The following is a 13,336-nucleotide window of genomic DNA, read 5'->3' on the forward strand; positions in this document are numbered from 1 at the left end:
ACGTCCCTTAAAATCTGAAGAACATTTCGCTCTTCAAAAACAGAAGAGGAATTTATCTGCACAATTTAATTATTAGAACAACCCAAAGATGTGTTCCAATACAATGACACCTTGCATAAACCAACAACCAAGCGACTGTATAAAACGGAATTAATTTTTCATTTCCCCTGAGGTACCTTTTGTTGAATGGTGGAATGTTTTTGCTCCATTTCTCTTTTCTCCTTTGCTGCATCCACAACCAGTCGATCCAACTGTAAAAAGGGAAAAAGAGAAAACTGCAGACTTAAAAAAAGTATGGATTATTTTTTCAAACCATATTCCAAATCATTTCACAGATAAATTAAAAAATCACTCAATTTAAGCTTATTTAAAAAGGTTTTGGCTAAACTTTGAAGTAGAAGTTCATATTTTTTTCTGCTATCAAGTTCTCTTTGAGAAGATCCATATCTACATTAGAAAAAAAAAGATTTCCAAGAATAGTCATGGTGCCGTACATACGATTGGAGGCCTTGTCATAGGTACCCCAGTGACACTTTCAATCCTTAAATAAGGAAAATGGCTCTAGCTTAAGCTGCCTGCTGACCTACTAAGCAAATTCTGGTAGTTAAAATCAAAGATACAAAGAAGACACTAGTGACTTCTTTCCCATAATAGCAAAAAGTAGTGCAGCTAAACTAGTACCAACCAGCTAAACCAGCTCTCACAAATTCACTCTAACAGCTACTTCCAATCATTCAAGATGTTTCTTCATGTTTTCAGGTTGGCTCCCTAACGTCATAATCAAATCTAAAAAGAAGAAAAAATAATTCACCAGATAAAAGAGAAAGCTAAAAATAATAAAAGAATAGTAATCATTCATAAGACCAAGGTAGGAAATCAGCAATTCTTAAGGCTCATTTTTAAAAGCTCAAAAAACTTAATAAAACTATAAAACCCAGCCGGGTGCAGTGGCTCACGCCTGTAATTCCAGCACTTTGGGAGGCCAAGTCGGGCGGATCAGGAGGTCAGGAGTTCAAGAACAGCCTGGCCAACATAGTGAAACCCCATCTACCCTAAAAATACAAAAAATTAGCTGGGCGTGGTGGCAGGTGCCCATAATCCTACCTACTCGGGAGGCTGAGGCAAGAGAATCGCTTGAACCCAGGAGGCAGAGGTTGCAGTGGGCTGAGATCACACCACTGCACACTAGCCAGGGTGACAGTGCAAGGCTCCATCCCCCACCCCCCCAAAATAATATACACATTATAAAAAACCCATTTATTTCTTGTTCCTTTGCATTAGAAAGGATATCCATCATAAGGGAAGTATTCGATTTCTGGTAATATGTCACAAGAAATGCACTGGCTTCTTGAAATCATATTTGCTAAACTAACAATAATTGGGTTATACATTATAAATTATGTGGGTTTCATTGTCTAAACTACGATGATGCTTTCCAACTCTGAACCTCCATCACCCATAAATGATTAACACATGTTTGATAAATGAAAAAATTAAAACATACATATCAGATCAGCAGGAATATGGAGAAAGATAAGCGTTAAATGTCTAAACATTTTAAGTTGTAGCTTTTAAAAACTAAATTTTTAAAGTCTCTTTCAAAAAAACTATTTGATCCTTTATCACAAATGATTTTTTTCTACAGAAGAATAATTCTAGTCAGATAGTATTACTGAATAGTAATAGAGATTAACCAAAAAAATACCCACAATAAAACAGATCTATCACTATTATAAAGTACGTGATACAGCTGGCAACCATACTACTCTAGGATCTAATACACACACACCTTAGTGACATGTAGCATTGATTTAGTGGGTAATGCTATACATGGTGCACTAGAAAAATATATTCTCACACAAATTTCTTACGCGGAATGAGTGGACTAACCATCCTATGGTTTTTATGGCTCTGAGTGGCATATAAATATTATTCATTCAGACTGAAATGCAGCACAAGGGAGCCCCCAAATTCAAAATATTTACAAATATGCACGCATATACTTTACATATGAATTCTGCAATGTAGGTGATGGTTTTCTGCCTGTCTAATTGATAAGAAATGTCTCTTGCAGCCAGGCGCGGTGGCTCACGCCTGTAATCCCAGCACTGTGGGAGGCCGAGATGGGCGGATCACGCGGTGAGGAGACTGAGACCATCCTGCCTAACACAGTGAAACCCCGCCTCTACTAAAAATACAAAAAAAAAAAAATCAGGCGGGCATGGTGGCGGGCGCCTGTAGTCCCAGCTACTCGGGAGGCTGAGGCAGGAGAATGGTGTGAACCCGGGAGGCGGAGCTTGTAGTGAGCCGAGATCCTGCCACTGCACTCCAGCCTGGGCGACAGAGCACGCCTCCATCTCAAAAAAAAAAAAAGAAAAAAGAAAAAGGAAAAAAGAAATGTCTCTTGCATCCCTAACCCCATTGCTATTACAACAGGAAAGTGGGGACAATTCCCCCTCTCTGATGGGGAAAAAGAATAAAGAAAAAATATCTTTCGTGATGGTGGGGGTTTGGGAAAAGGCACGAGTTGGGGAAATGTGAAGACTGGCAGAGTCTTATCTTCTAGACATTGGGAAATGTATCAGGAAGATAACTTGGAGCACAGTAAAAAGGGCCCCATGTTTGTGTTAGTACTGGACATTATCCATTTTAATAGGTTCCTATCACTAAGCAGGTATCCCTGGTCCTTCTGTGTTTTAAATCCCTTCCACTCCCACCAACCTCAGATATCATCACTTCTCTTTCTCCTTTTCAACTTCTCCCTCGAACTACCATCTGCTTTTAAGTTGGTGCAAATCATTCTACCTTAATAAAACCGCTGGGAGTGGGGAGGGATTGCATTGGGAGTTATACCTAATGTAAATGACGAGTTGATGGGTGCAGCACACCAACACGGCACAAGTATACATATGTAACAAACCTGCACGTTATGCACATGTACCCTAGAACTTAAAGTATAATAATAATAATAATAATAATAATAATAATAATAATTTTAAAAAAGAAAAAGAAAAAAGAATCAGGAAGCTCCAAATCAAAAGCAGTTCCTGAGCCCCACTGAGGGAATGCAATGGGGAGGCTTTTACAGAACAGACACAGAAATAAAGCAAACACAATATTTGATTGGTTATAGTTAAAAATAAAATAAAATAAAACCGCTAACCCATACTCTTTCTCCAGCTACCACATTCTTTCCCTCTTTCCTTCGTAACACAACTTCTTTAAAATACCACCACCTTCTCTATTTGCCCCTTCCATATTAATCTACCCACTGTAATTCAGCTTCTACTGCCCGGGTCCCCAGCGCCATGGAAACAGCATCTCTCACAGAGGTAACAACTTTTTGCTGCTAAATCCAACAGGTATTTCTCAGTCCTAGGTTTACTTAACTTTCTAATAACTGAAGCTGATAACCACTCCTTCCCTTTGGAACACTTTTCCTGGCCTACAATGCCAGTCTCCTGTTTTTCCACCCCCTCACTCATCTATGTCCTAGCACAGCTTCTCTTACTGAGCCATCTCAAAATTTAGTCCTTCTTAGGTCCCTGCCCCAAGTCAGCTTTTTTTTTTTAACTCAATACCAGTGGACCTCAACCTTAACTTACAAAATAAAAATCTTTATGTATGGTGTCTAGGCAACTAGATTTTTAAAAAATAGCTCTATGATTCAGAGATATCTAACTCACCCCCCATCAACTCACCCACTCTTGTGGTTGCAATCAGCAACTATATGCTACTGATTTAGTCTATTTCCCTCTTTTGAGCTCCACAAATATCCACTTACACGTCTTATCCTCACAAATCAATATATTTAAGCGTGAACTCATCACACCCTTCCACCCTCGAATGGGCTGTATATTAACCCTCAAATCTAACCATTTCTATCTCTACTGCCATGACCTTAGTTGCAGATGACATTATCTACTAATTATGAAAAGAATATCGCAATTGGCCACCTCCAACCCGGACATCTTATCGACCAGGCACTACAGGCTCTGGGGCTTAGATGTTTTTCAAGGACCTGCAGACTTATTTGAGATCTGGGGCGGGGGGGGGGGGGGGGGGGGAACCTATAAAACTAAAATGATTAAATGTTTTAAAAATACATAGTTTTTTCAGCTAGCCAACTGCAATTCAACTCACACTGCTTTTATAAATTATACTGAATATAAGATGACAGTGTAATCTAGTATTTGATAGTATGTGAGGAATGTCTAAAACCTAGGAAGCTCTCTCCTTCCCCCCAGGTCCAGCTTACATGTCCTGTCTATATGTTCCTGCAACACTCTGACCCTTCCCTATATGGTGGAAAAGGTCAGCTGTCCCTCAATATCTATTTTCTCCTTCTTAACAATGGAACCCCTAAATTCTAGCAGGTCACGTGGCTACCTGGCATTCAGGTTAATTTCCCTTGCAGCTATTGTGACCCTGTGACTAAGGACTTGGCATTGGGATGTATGTAGAAGTGATATGTACAATTTCTAGGAAATGTGCTTAAAAAGAGAAAACGTATCTTTCATTCTCCCTTCCTTCTTCCTATTAGCTGGAATTTGGGTATGTTAGCTAAAGCTTGATTAGCCACTTTGAACTATGAGGTAGAATCAAAAAACAGAAGCCTGCACTCCTGCTAACCAAGTTGCCACCATACCATGTCTTTAACTTTACATAAGAGAAATAAAACTCTCTTTTTTAAACTACTAATATTCTCAGTTTTCTATTATTTGCAAACAAACCTCATCCCAACTGTTACACACACAAGGTATTCAGCACAGAGATTAAGAGTGTGGTGCCTTGTTGGCTTCTCCCAAGAGAGTAAGTTATGTAGAGGCGGAAAACAGAATACATGTAATCCATGGCATATGCCCTACATGTCCTTCCCTGTCTCAACACACACACACACACACACACACACACACACACCCCCCACAATTCACACATACTCTGGTCAGTAAATGCAATTCCCATTCCACTCTTACCTTTTTCCTTAAACTCAATTTTTCTTTCCTTTTTTTTTTGAGACAGAGTTTCCCTCAGTCACCCAGACTGGAGTACAATGACCCAGTCTTGGCTCACTGAGAACTCCACCTCATGCCTCAGCCTCCTGAGTAGCTAGGATTACAGGCATATGCCACCACACCCAGCTAATTTCTTTATTTTTAGTAGAGACGGGATTTCACCATGTTGGCCAGGCTGGTCTCAAACTCCCAGCCTCATGTAATCTGCAAGCCTCAGCCTCCCAAAGTGCTGGAATTACAGGCATAAGCCACTGTGCCTGGCCTAAACTCTATTTTTTATCATCAGTCCCCTCCTCTTGGAAACTAAACTGAAACATCTTGAGAAAGAAAATCACCTAAAAATCAACAGTGTTAAATAAAGAATGCTCATTAACAAAAAACAAAGTCCCCCGAACACATCTAATATAATGTTATGATCAGATATGAAAAAATAGTTTGAACATAACGACATTTTTATACATATAAAATTTGTATATATATGTATAGAGCTATTACACATAGCCATAGATAGCCACATGTGACTATATGAAATGAAAAAGTTCCCAAGAGCTCTACAATTTTAAGATTCTAAAATTTTTTTATTCAAATAACAAGATACAAGTTTTTAGAAAATAAAAAAGAGCTCTAACTCAACTGAAAAGCAAATTGGAACAATAATTCAATTATCCAAATGTATGAAATTTAAAAATAAGTCCAGTTATGTAGACTGCAAAACACACACTTTGTTTTTATATTTTTTAGTTTATTTTTTATTTTTTGAGATGAAGTCTTGCTCTGTCGCCCAGGCTGGAGTGCAGTGGCGTGATCTCGGCTCACTGCAACCTCCGCCTCCCAGGTTCACGCCATTCTCCTGCTTCAGCCTCCTGAGTAGCTGGGACTACAGGCGCCCACCACCAAGGCTGGCTAAGTTTTTTTTATTTTTAGTAGAGGCGGGGTTTCAACGTGTTAGCCAGGATGGTCTCGATTTCCTGACCTTGTGATTCGCCCGCCTCGGCCTCCCAAAGTGCTGGGATTACAGGTGTGAGCCACTGTGCCCGGCCACACTTTGTTTTTAAATTCTCCTTTTCAATACCTTCATATACAAACTATAACATAAGGTTCTTTTTACCTCTGATTTCATTTTTTGGGTATACCCAAAATGCAAACATTTGAGTATTAACCCACATATAAATCTGCTATAGCATCCAACTTCATTTTCATTAAATAAATAAAACATCAAGTCCTCCTTGATATGGTTTGGCTGTGTCCTCACCCAAAATCTCATCTTGAATTATAATCCCCATAATCCTCATGTGTCAAGAGAGAGACCAGGTGGAGGGAACTGAATCATGCGGGGGGTTTCCCCCATGCTGGTTCTCGTGATAGTGAGTTCTCACGAGATCTAATGGTTTTATAAGTGTTTGGTAGTTTCTCTTGCATTCATTCTCCCCTCTGCTGCTTTGTGAAGAAGATGCCTTGCTTTCCCTTTGCCTTCTGCCATGATTGTCAGTTTCCTGAGGCTTCCCCAGCCACGCAGAACTGTGAGTCAATTAAACCTCTTTCCTTTCTAGATTACCCAGTTTGAGGCAGCTCTTTATAGCAGTATGAGAAGAGACTAACACACCTCCAATATGCTAAATTTCTTTAAAAATACAAATACCAGTGTATAAAACAGAATCAAGAAATATACCACAACAGTACCTGTGCACCAAGATCCTTCATGTAGGGTCCAAGCTCACTAAACAGATCATATCCTTGATGAAAGAAGGCCAAATGGGCATACATAAATGACAACATCTAAAGGGGAAAAAAAAAGATGACCATTTTAAAATCTACTCGTAGATAGACATTCTGAAATATTTTATATATATAAAAAAGACAGGGTCTTGCTCTGTCACCCAGGCCTGGCATGCAGTGGCACAAACACAGTTCACTGCAACCTGTACCTCCCCAGGCTCAGGTGATTCTCCCACTTCAGCCTCCTAAGTAGTTGGGACCACAGGCATGTGCCACTATGCTCAGCTAATTTTTGTAGAGACAAAGTCTTGCCATGTTACCCAGGCTGATCTCGAACTCCTGGGTTCCAGCAATCCTCCCACTTCCACCTCCAAAAGTGCTGGGATTACAGGCGTGAGCCACTGTGCCCAGTTCATCAAACCTATTTGAAAATTAAACTGAGTCATCTGTTTTAAAAGAGTATTTCAAAAATATTTTCAAATACAATGAAAATAAATTTTATTTAAAAGAAATTTCCCAGTGGTTTAAAATTTTTTAAATGCTCAAAATTTTAGTTGTTTAGACTATATTTAGGTGATCAAAATGTATACAGCAGATTCAAATAATCCAATTTTCAATAACTCTACTATTTTCCTAAGTCCATTATAAAGTATTTATGTGCTCCTTCAAACAAGCTCACTGACAAACCTTAAACTGCAAAAAAGGCAAAAAGATAAGAGAAATATAAAGTGCTCAAAATAAAACACAAATACTTTACAATCTACTAGAGCACCAAGCACAACCTAAAGTAGGAGAACGCTGGTTTTTCTCTCAAGATACCAAAATAAAATGAGTCAACTGAATTTGCCAATATGGAAGTTTGTTTACATTCATTCCACAAATCTAAAAAGCTGACATTAATGAGCAGAGATTTGTCCACGTTTTCCCATATTTTACCTATTTTAAAGAGAAAAATCACCCTCATTTTAATTAAGTTTTTACATAGAAGGAATTATATAATTAAATGAATACTGAAAAAATATTCTAAACATCCATGTTATTTTTAACAAGTGGCATCTGTTCAATTTTCTGAAGTCTAAAATAGGTCATAAAGTCCTTAATACTCAAAAATCCTCCAAAAAAAACTACTTAAAAAAAAAAAAAACATTAAAACACAGAGGCAAAAGGATAAAACTCAGAAGAGGAAAATTATTCTAGAATTAGATAATAGTGATCATTGCACAAATTTGTGAATAAAAACTGATAAATTATTTTAAAAAATTAATTAACAATTTAAAAAGAGGGATGGGATTAATAGCTAGGACTACATAAAAATATAAAATATGCCTGTACATCAAAATGCAAAACGAGCATATTAAAAGACAAACGATAAACTAGGGAAAAACACATGACAAAGAATTAACAGTCTTAAGATGTAAGAGATGTTGCAAATCAACATGAAAAAGATGAACACTCCAACAGAAAAAAAGACAAATGACATATGAGGTACCTAACTGGCCAAAAAACACGGAAAAACGTTCAAACTCATTTGTATTAACAAAATGCAAAACTGAATAATGAGATCGTGCTTTCTATCCAACAAACTAGGGGCAGCATGGGGGGAAAAACTGGAATGCTCAGTGTTGGTACAATGTGGAGAAAAACCCATTTTCACACAATATTAGAAGAAATATTGTATAACTCTTGAAATTTGACAATATTTTTCTAAAGTCTTAATTCTTTGACTATATAATATCTTCTTTATAAATCTATCCTAAGAAAATAATAGGATTATTCATTAGAATGATGAGGACAAAGCTATGTTTTAATGTCAAAAACAAGGAAATTATTTGAATATCCATTAATAGGTGAAATTAATTTATGGTATATTCCTTCAAGGCCAGTAAACTGTGACCTGCAAACTTTATTAGGCCTCACCACCTTTTTGATAGTCCATGAGCTACGAATGGTTTTTACATCTTTAAATGATTTAAAGACAATGAAAATAAATGAAATTTATGATATGTGAAAATTACATGAAATTCAAATTTGTGTTTATTTATAAAGTTTTACTGGAACACAGCAATGGCCATTCATTTACATATTGTCTTTCTCGTTATAACAGCACAGTTGAATAATTCCAACAGAGACCATGAGGCCTGTAAAACCCACCATATTTACTACCTGGACTTTTACAAAAAACATGTGCCAAACCCTAGGATATTTAGGTGGCAGAATTCTACCTGGCCACAAACGCCATCATTAAATAAAGGATATTTAATGACATATAACTTTGCAGTGTATTAGTGAAAAGAGAAAGTTATAAAATAGTATGTAGGAATGATTCCCATTAAAACATTAAATGTGATTTTAAAAGGCATATATTCAAGTTTATGTACACACACACACACACACGCACACACAAGGACGGACATAGAGAGTAAAAAGACAAAGATGTATGCCAAGATATTAATAGTGGCTTCCCCTTGGTAGCAGAACTAGTAAGTCATTTTTATTTTTCTTCATACACATTCTAATTTTCTACAATTAATACACATTACTGTCAATCTCGAAAACAAATGGGGTATAAACATTATCTTTTAAAAAACAGGAAGTACAATGTGTTTACCTGATAATTTATAACACAAATATATACATACAATTTAGAAAAAAAGCTAGGTGGGGACAAGGATCTAAGGCTACTTAAATATAGCCTTTTGGGGGAAAAGTCAGTAAGTAATTCAGAGTTGAGAGATTATTACTAAAGTTATCAAAATATAAAGATATGATATGCCATACCATATCATGCCCTGCACACTTCTTCATTAGCTTTTTTTTGAGACAGAGTTTGCTCTTGTCACCTAGGCTGGAGTGCAATGGCACGATTTCGGCTCACTACAAACTTCACCTCCTGGGTTTAAGCAATTCCCCTCAGCATCATGAAGTAACTGGGATTACACGCACCCGCCACCACACCCAGCTAATTTTTTTGTATTTTTAGTTGAGATGGGTTTTCATCATGTTGGCCAGGCTGGTCTTGAACTCCTGACCTCAGGTGATCCACCTGCCTCAGCCTCCCAAAGTGCTGGGATTACCGGCATGGGCCACCACAGACAGCCTTCGTTAGCTTTTAAGACCAAAAAAACGGCTCCCCACCGCAAAAAAAAAAAAAAAAAAAATTCATTGTCATGGGGTGAAGAGGCTCAGGGAAAAAAGTGATCCCCCAATTTCATCCCACTGATTCTGTAACTGCATACCAAAGAACAAACCAAAAGAATGATCCACCATCAACTCTAAGGGAAAAATTCTCCAAAAATGATACTATTCATAAAAATCCTCAATCTCAAATATTTTTAAAGTCCAAATAATGCCAAAAATCATAGAGAAAAATGTAAATATGTTGAAAGAGGTTGGGCAAAAAAATTTTAACGCAAAACAAGTGAGAAAAAATTCAAAACCTAAGTGTAACAGTTTCTTATGTTCATAACTTTCGAAACAAATTCTGAAATATTCTCACAGGTTTTTACACCAAACATTTTTAGTTATTTACCAAATGGTACTGGGCATCTAGTGCATGTAAAGCAACATATTAGGATAAAAGAAAACAAAAACGTTTAACAGTAGAGAGTGTCCCTTTAAGGACCTCACAGTGTATCAACAGACGAGACACACAAACAACTCGAACACGAAGGAGACAAAGAAGTTCAGTGCCACGTAAGAAATACAGATGAAGATAAAAAAGAAGAGCAATCATAAACCTTATCATGTATATAGCAGATGTTCTTTCAACACCTAAATATGTACATTTAGTTTCATATTAAAATATTTAAAACATCATTTCAATTAATATCTTACTGATTTTAGGATTTCTGATCTCCTTTTTGATTGAAGAACATTAATCTAAGGGAAAACACATGTGGTTAATCACCCATGCATTATTTTAAAGCTAATCCATAATGCAATATTATAAAATTTATTTTAATGGCTTAACACTTTTCCAAAAAGCAAATAAAAACAAAGTTCGAGCTTTTTTATCCTTCAACTATCCTTTTGCAAAACACAGTTAAGACAAACATTCCAGTGAAATTCTCATACATTTCTGAGCTAAAAGAAAAACTGGTTATTTAAATATTAGAGTGATGGAACTATTTTGACATTTGAAACTCTGAGAATTCCATCTTTTTCCCACCCTCTTTATCTCATTGCTCATCAAAGTTCAACATACAACCTAAATGCAAATTCTCATCACTTTACCACTATCACCATCATGTCTTTTCCAGACTGCTGCAAAAGGCTATGAATTAGTCTCTCCTCTGCTTCCATCTGCTTCCATTCTCGACTCCCTACAATTCATTATACACACAGCAACCAGTCCGCTTTTTTTTTTCTTTTCTGTTTTTTTTTTCTTTTTGAGATGGAGTTTTGCTCTTATTGCCCAGGCTGGAGTGCAATGGTGCGATCTCAGCTCACTATAACCTCTGCCTTCTGGGTTCAAGCAATTCTCCTGCCTCAGCCTCCCAGGTAGCTGGAATTACCAGCATGCGCCACCATGCTCAGCCAATTTTTTGTATTTAGTAGAGACACGGTTTCTCCAAGTTGCTCGGGCTGGTCTCAACTCCTGACCTCAGGTGATCCACCCGCCTTGGCCTCCCAAAGTGCTAGAACTACAGGCGTGAGCCACCACGCCGGGCCCACCTTAAAAAAATATAAATAAGATCACGTTACCTCTACCTTAACACCCTCCAACTTCCTACCATGGCTGGCAAGGCCCACTGTGATGTAGCCCCTACCTACCTCACCTCTTCAACCTAGTTTTCTATTACTTTCCCCCTTTCTGTACTCCAACCACAACCTGGGACCACTCCCACCTCAATGCCTTTGTACTGGCTGTTCTGTCTACATGTTCTGATGTTCTGCCTAGATGGGTACCAGGCTCTCTCATACCAATCAGGTCTCAACTTAAATACCGTCTCCTCACAAAGGTGTAAGGTAGCTTCCTATGCACTGTCTAGTACACCAACCCTATTTATTTTACTCAGAACATTCATAACTACCTTATATTTTCTGATTTGTGTCGTCTCCCTAACCAAAGTGTAAATTCTAGTGAGAGCAGGGTCTTTGCCTTATTCCCGGCTGTAGTGGCATACACTAAGCACTCAATAAATACTTCTTAAATAAATTAACAGGTTTTGTTTTTAGAGACAGAGTCTCACTCTGCTGCCCACTCTGGCCGGAGTGCAGTGGCACAATCAGATCTCACTGCAGCCTCGAACTCCTGGGCATGCAATCCTCCTGCCTTAGCCCCCAGCAATTCTCCCATCTCAGTTTCCTGAGTAGCTGGGACTACAGGTGCACACCACCAGACCTGGCTAATTTTTTTTACTTTTTGTAGAGATAGGTTCTCACTGTGTTGCACAGTCTGGTCTCAAACTCCTTGCTTCAAGCAATCCTCCCGCCTTGGCCCCCCAAAGCACTGGGATTACAGGAATGAGCCCCTGCACCTGGCCAGATTTTAAGTAAATGTTTTAATTAGACTAAATTTACTGAAAGATCAATAAATTAAAAGATTTGCCTTTTAGGGGATCTCTCCCAACTCTAGAAATTCACAATAAACATTTTATTTTTGTCTGTTATTATGTATCAGCTTAACGAAATGTTTAAGAAAAGAATCACTCACTCTTTGCCAATACTGTCAAAAGATTATAAAATATCTTTTTAATATGTCCTTCCGACTGAATTCTGTGTTTTATCAAATAATTTTAAAGCATTAAATAAATAAAAAAAAAAAACAAGAAAAATCTAAGTAACTTAACTATAAGACTAGTTTCTGGCTGGGTGCAGTGGCTCATGCCTGTAATCCTTGCACTTTGGGAGGCTGAGGTGGGCAGACTGCTTGAGATCAGGAGTTCAAGTCCAGTCTGGCCAACATGGTGAAACCCTGTCTGTACTAAAAACACAAAACTTAGCCAGGCATGGTGGTGGGCACTTGTAATCCCAGCTACTTCAGAGGCTGAGACAGGAGAATCACTTAAACCCTGGAGGCAGAGGTTGCAGTGAGCTGGGATCGCACCACTGCACTCCAGCCTAGGCAACAGAGTAAGACTCTTTCTCAAAAAAACAAAAACAAAAACAAAAACAAAAGCCTAGTTTCTTCTACATGTATTTCAAAGCCTATTCAGTTTAGAGAACTACAATATTTACTTTCAAATGCTCTAAGTAAAGCAGAAGCTGCAAATAGCCTACTACTCAAACGCTGAATAATGTTAAAATGCCTGTTTTATATGTCCTTTTTTCTATTTGAAAAAAAATGAAGTGCTATATAAAATTTTTAAATTTAAATGTTATAAATAAAATAAAATGCTATATAAAATAGATTTTTATATTATATAATTAAATTATATAGCATTTAAATTACTAGAGGAAAGAAGTAAACTCAAATATTTAGAGTAGTTAAGACAAACTTTATACATTTGGATATTTATTACTTACTATTCTCTAAAGTAGACATAAATGAAATAAAGGCCATAAAATGATAAAATAGTTCCCATCAGAAAAATCAAACAAACTAATAGGTATTTGTTGGGGGGGTGGGCATGAGGAGGCAGTGTGAGAATTCCTAACTTACA

The 13,336-nt window shown here is 37.5% G+C and overlaps 1 protein-coding gene across 7 annotated transcripts in view; it reads right to left on the reverse strand.

Annotated features, from left to right (window-relative positions):
* The window catches only part of ACAP2 (ArfGAP with coiled-coil, ankyrin repeat and PH domains 2), a 177,032-nt gene that overhangs the window by 55,450 nt on the left and 108,246 nt on the right, over positions 1-13,336 (reverse strand). For all 7 annotated transcript variants that reach the window (XM_073023764.1, XM_008009595.3, XM_038003092.2 and 4 more), the window contains 3 exons: positions 10,566-10,610; positions 6,696-6,791; positions 177-251 (listed from right to left, as the gene is read on the reverse strand). In XM_073023764.1, coding sequence (XP_072879865.1) covers positions 177-251; positions 6,696-6,791; positions 10,566-10,610 — 216 coding nt within the window. The remainder of the gene's footprint in view (positions 1-176; positions 252-6,695; positions 6,792-10,565; positions 10,611-13,336) is intronic.

This window comes from Chlorocebus sabaeus, chromosome 15, assembly GCF_047675955.1.
Source record: "Chlorocebus sabaeus isolate Y175 chromosome 15, mChlSab1.0.hap1, whole genome shotgun sequence".
Taxonomy (NCBI): Eukaryota; Metazoa; Chordata; class Mammalia; order Primates; family Cercopithecidae; genus Chlorocebus; species Chlorocebus sabaeus.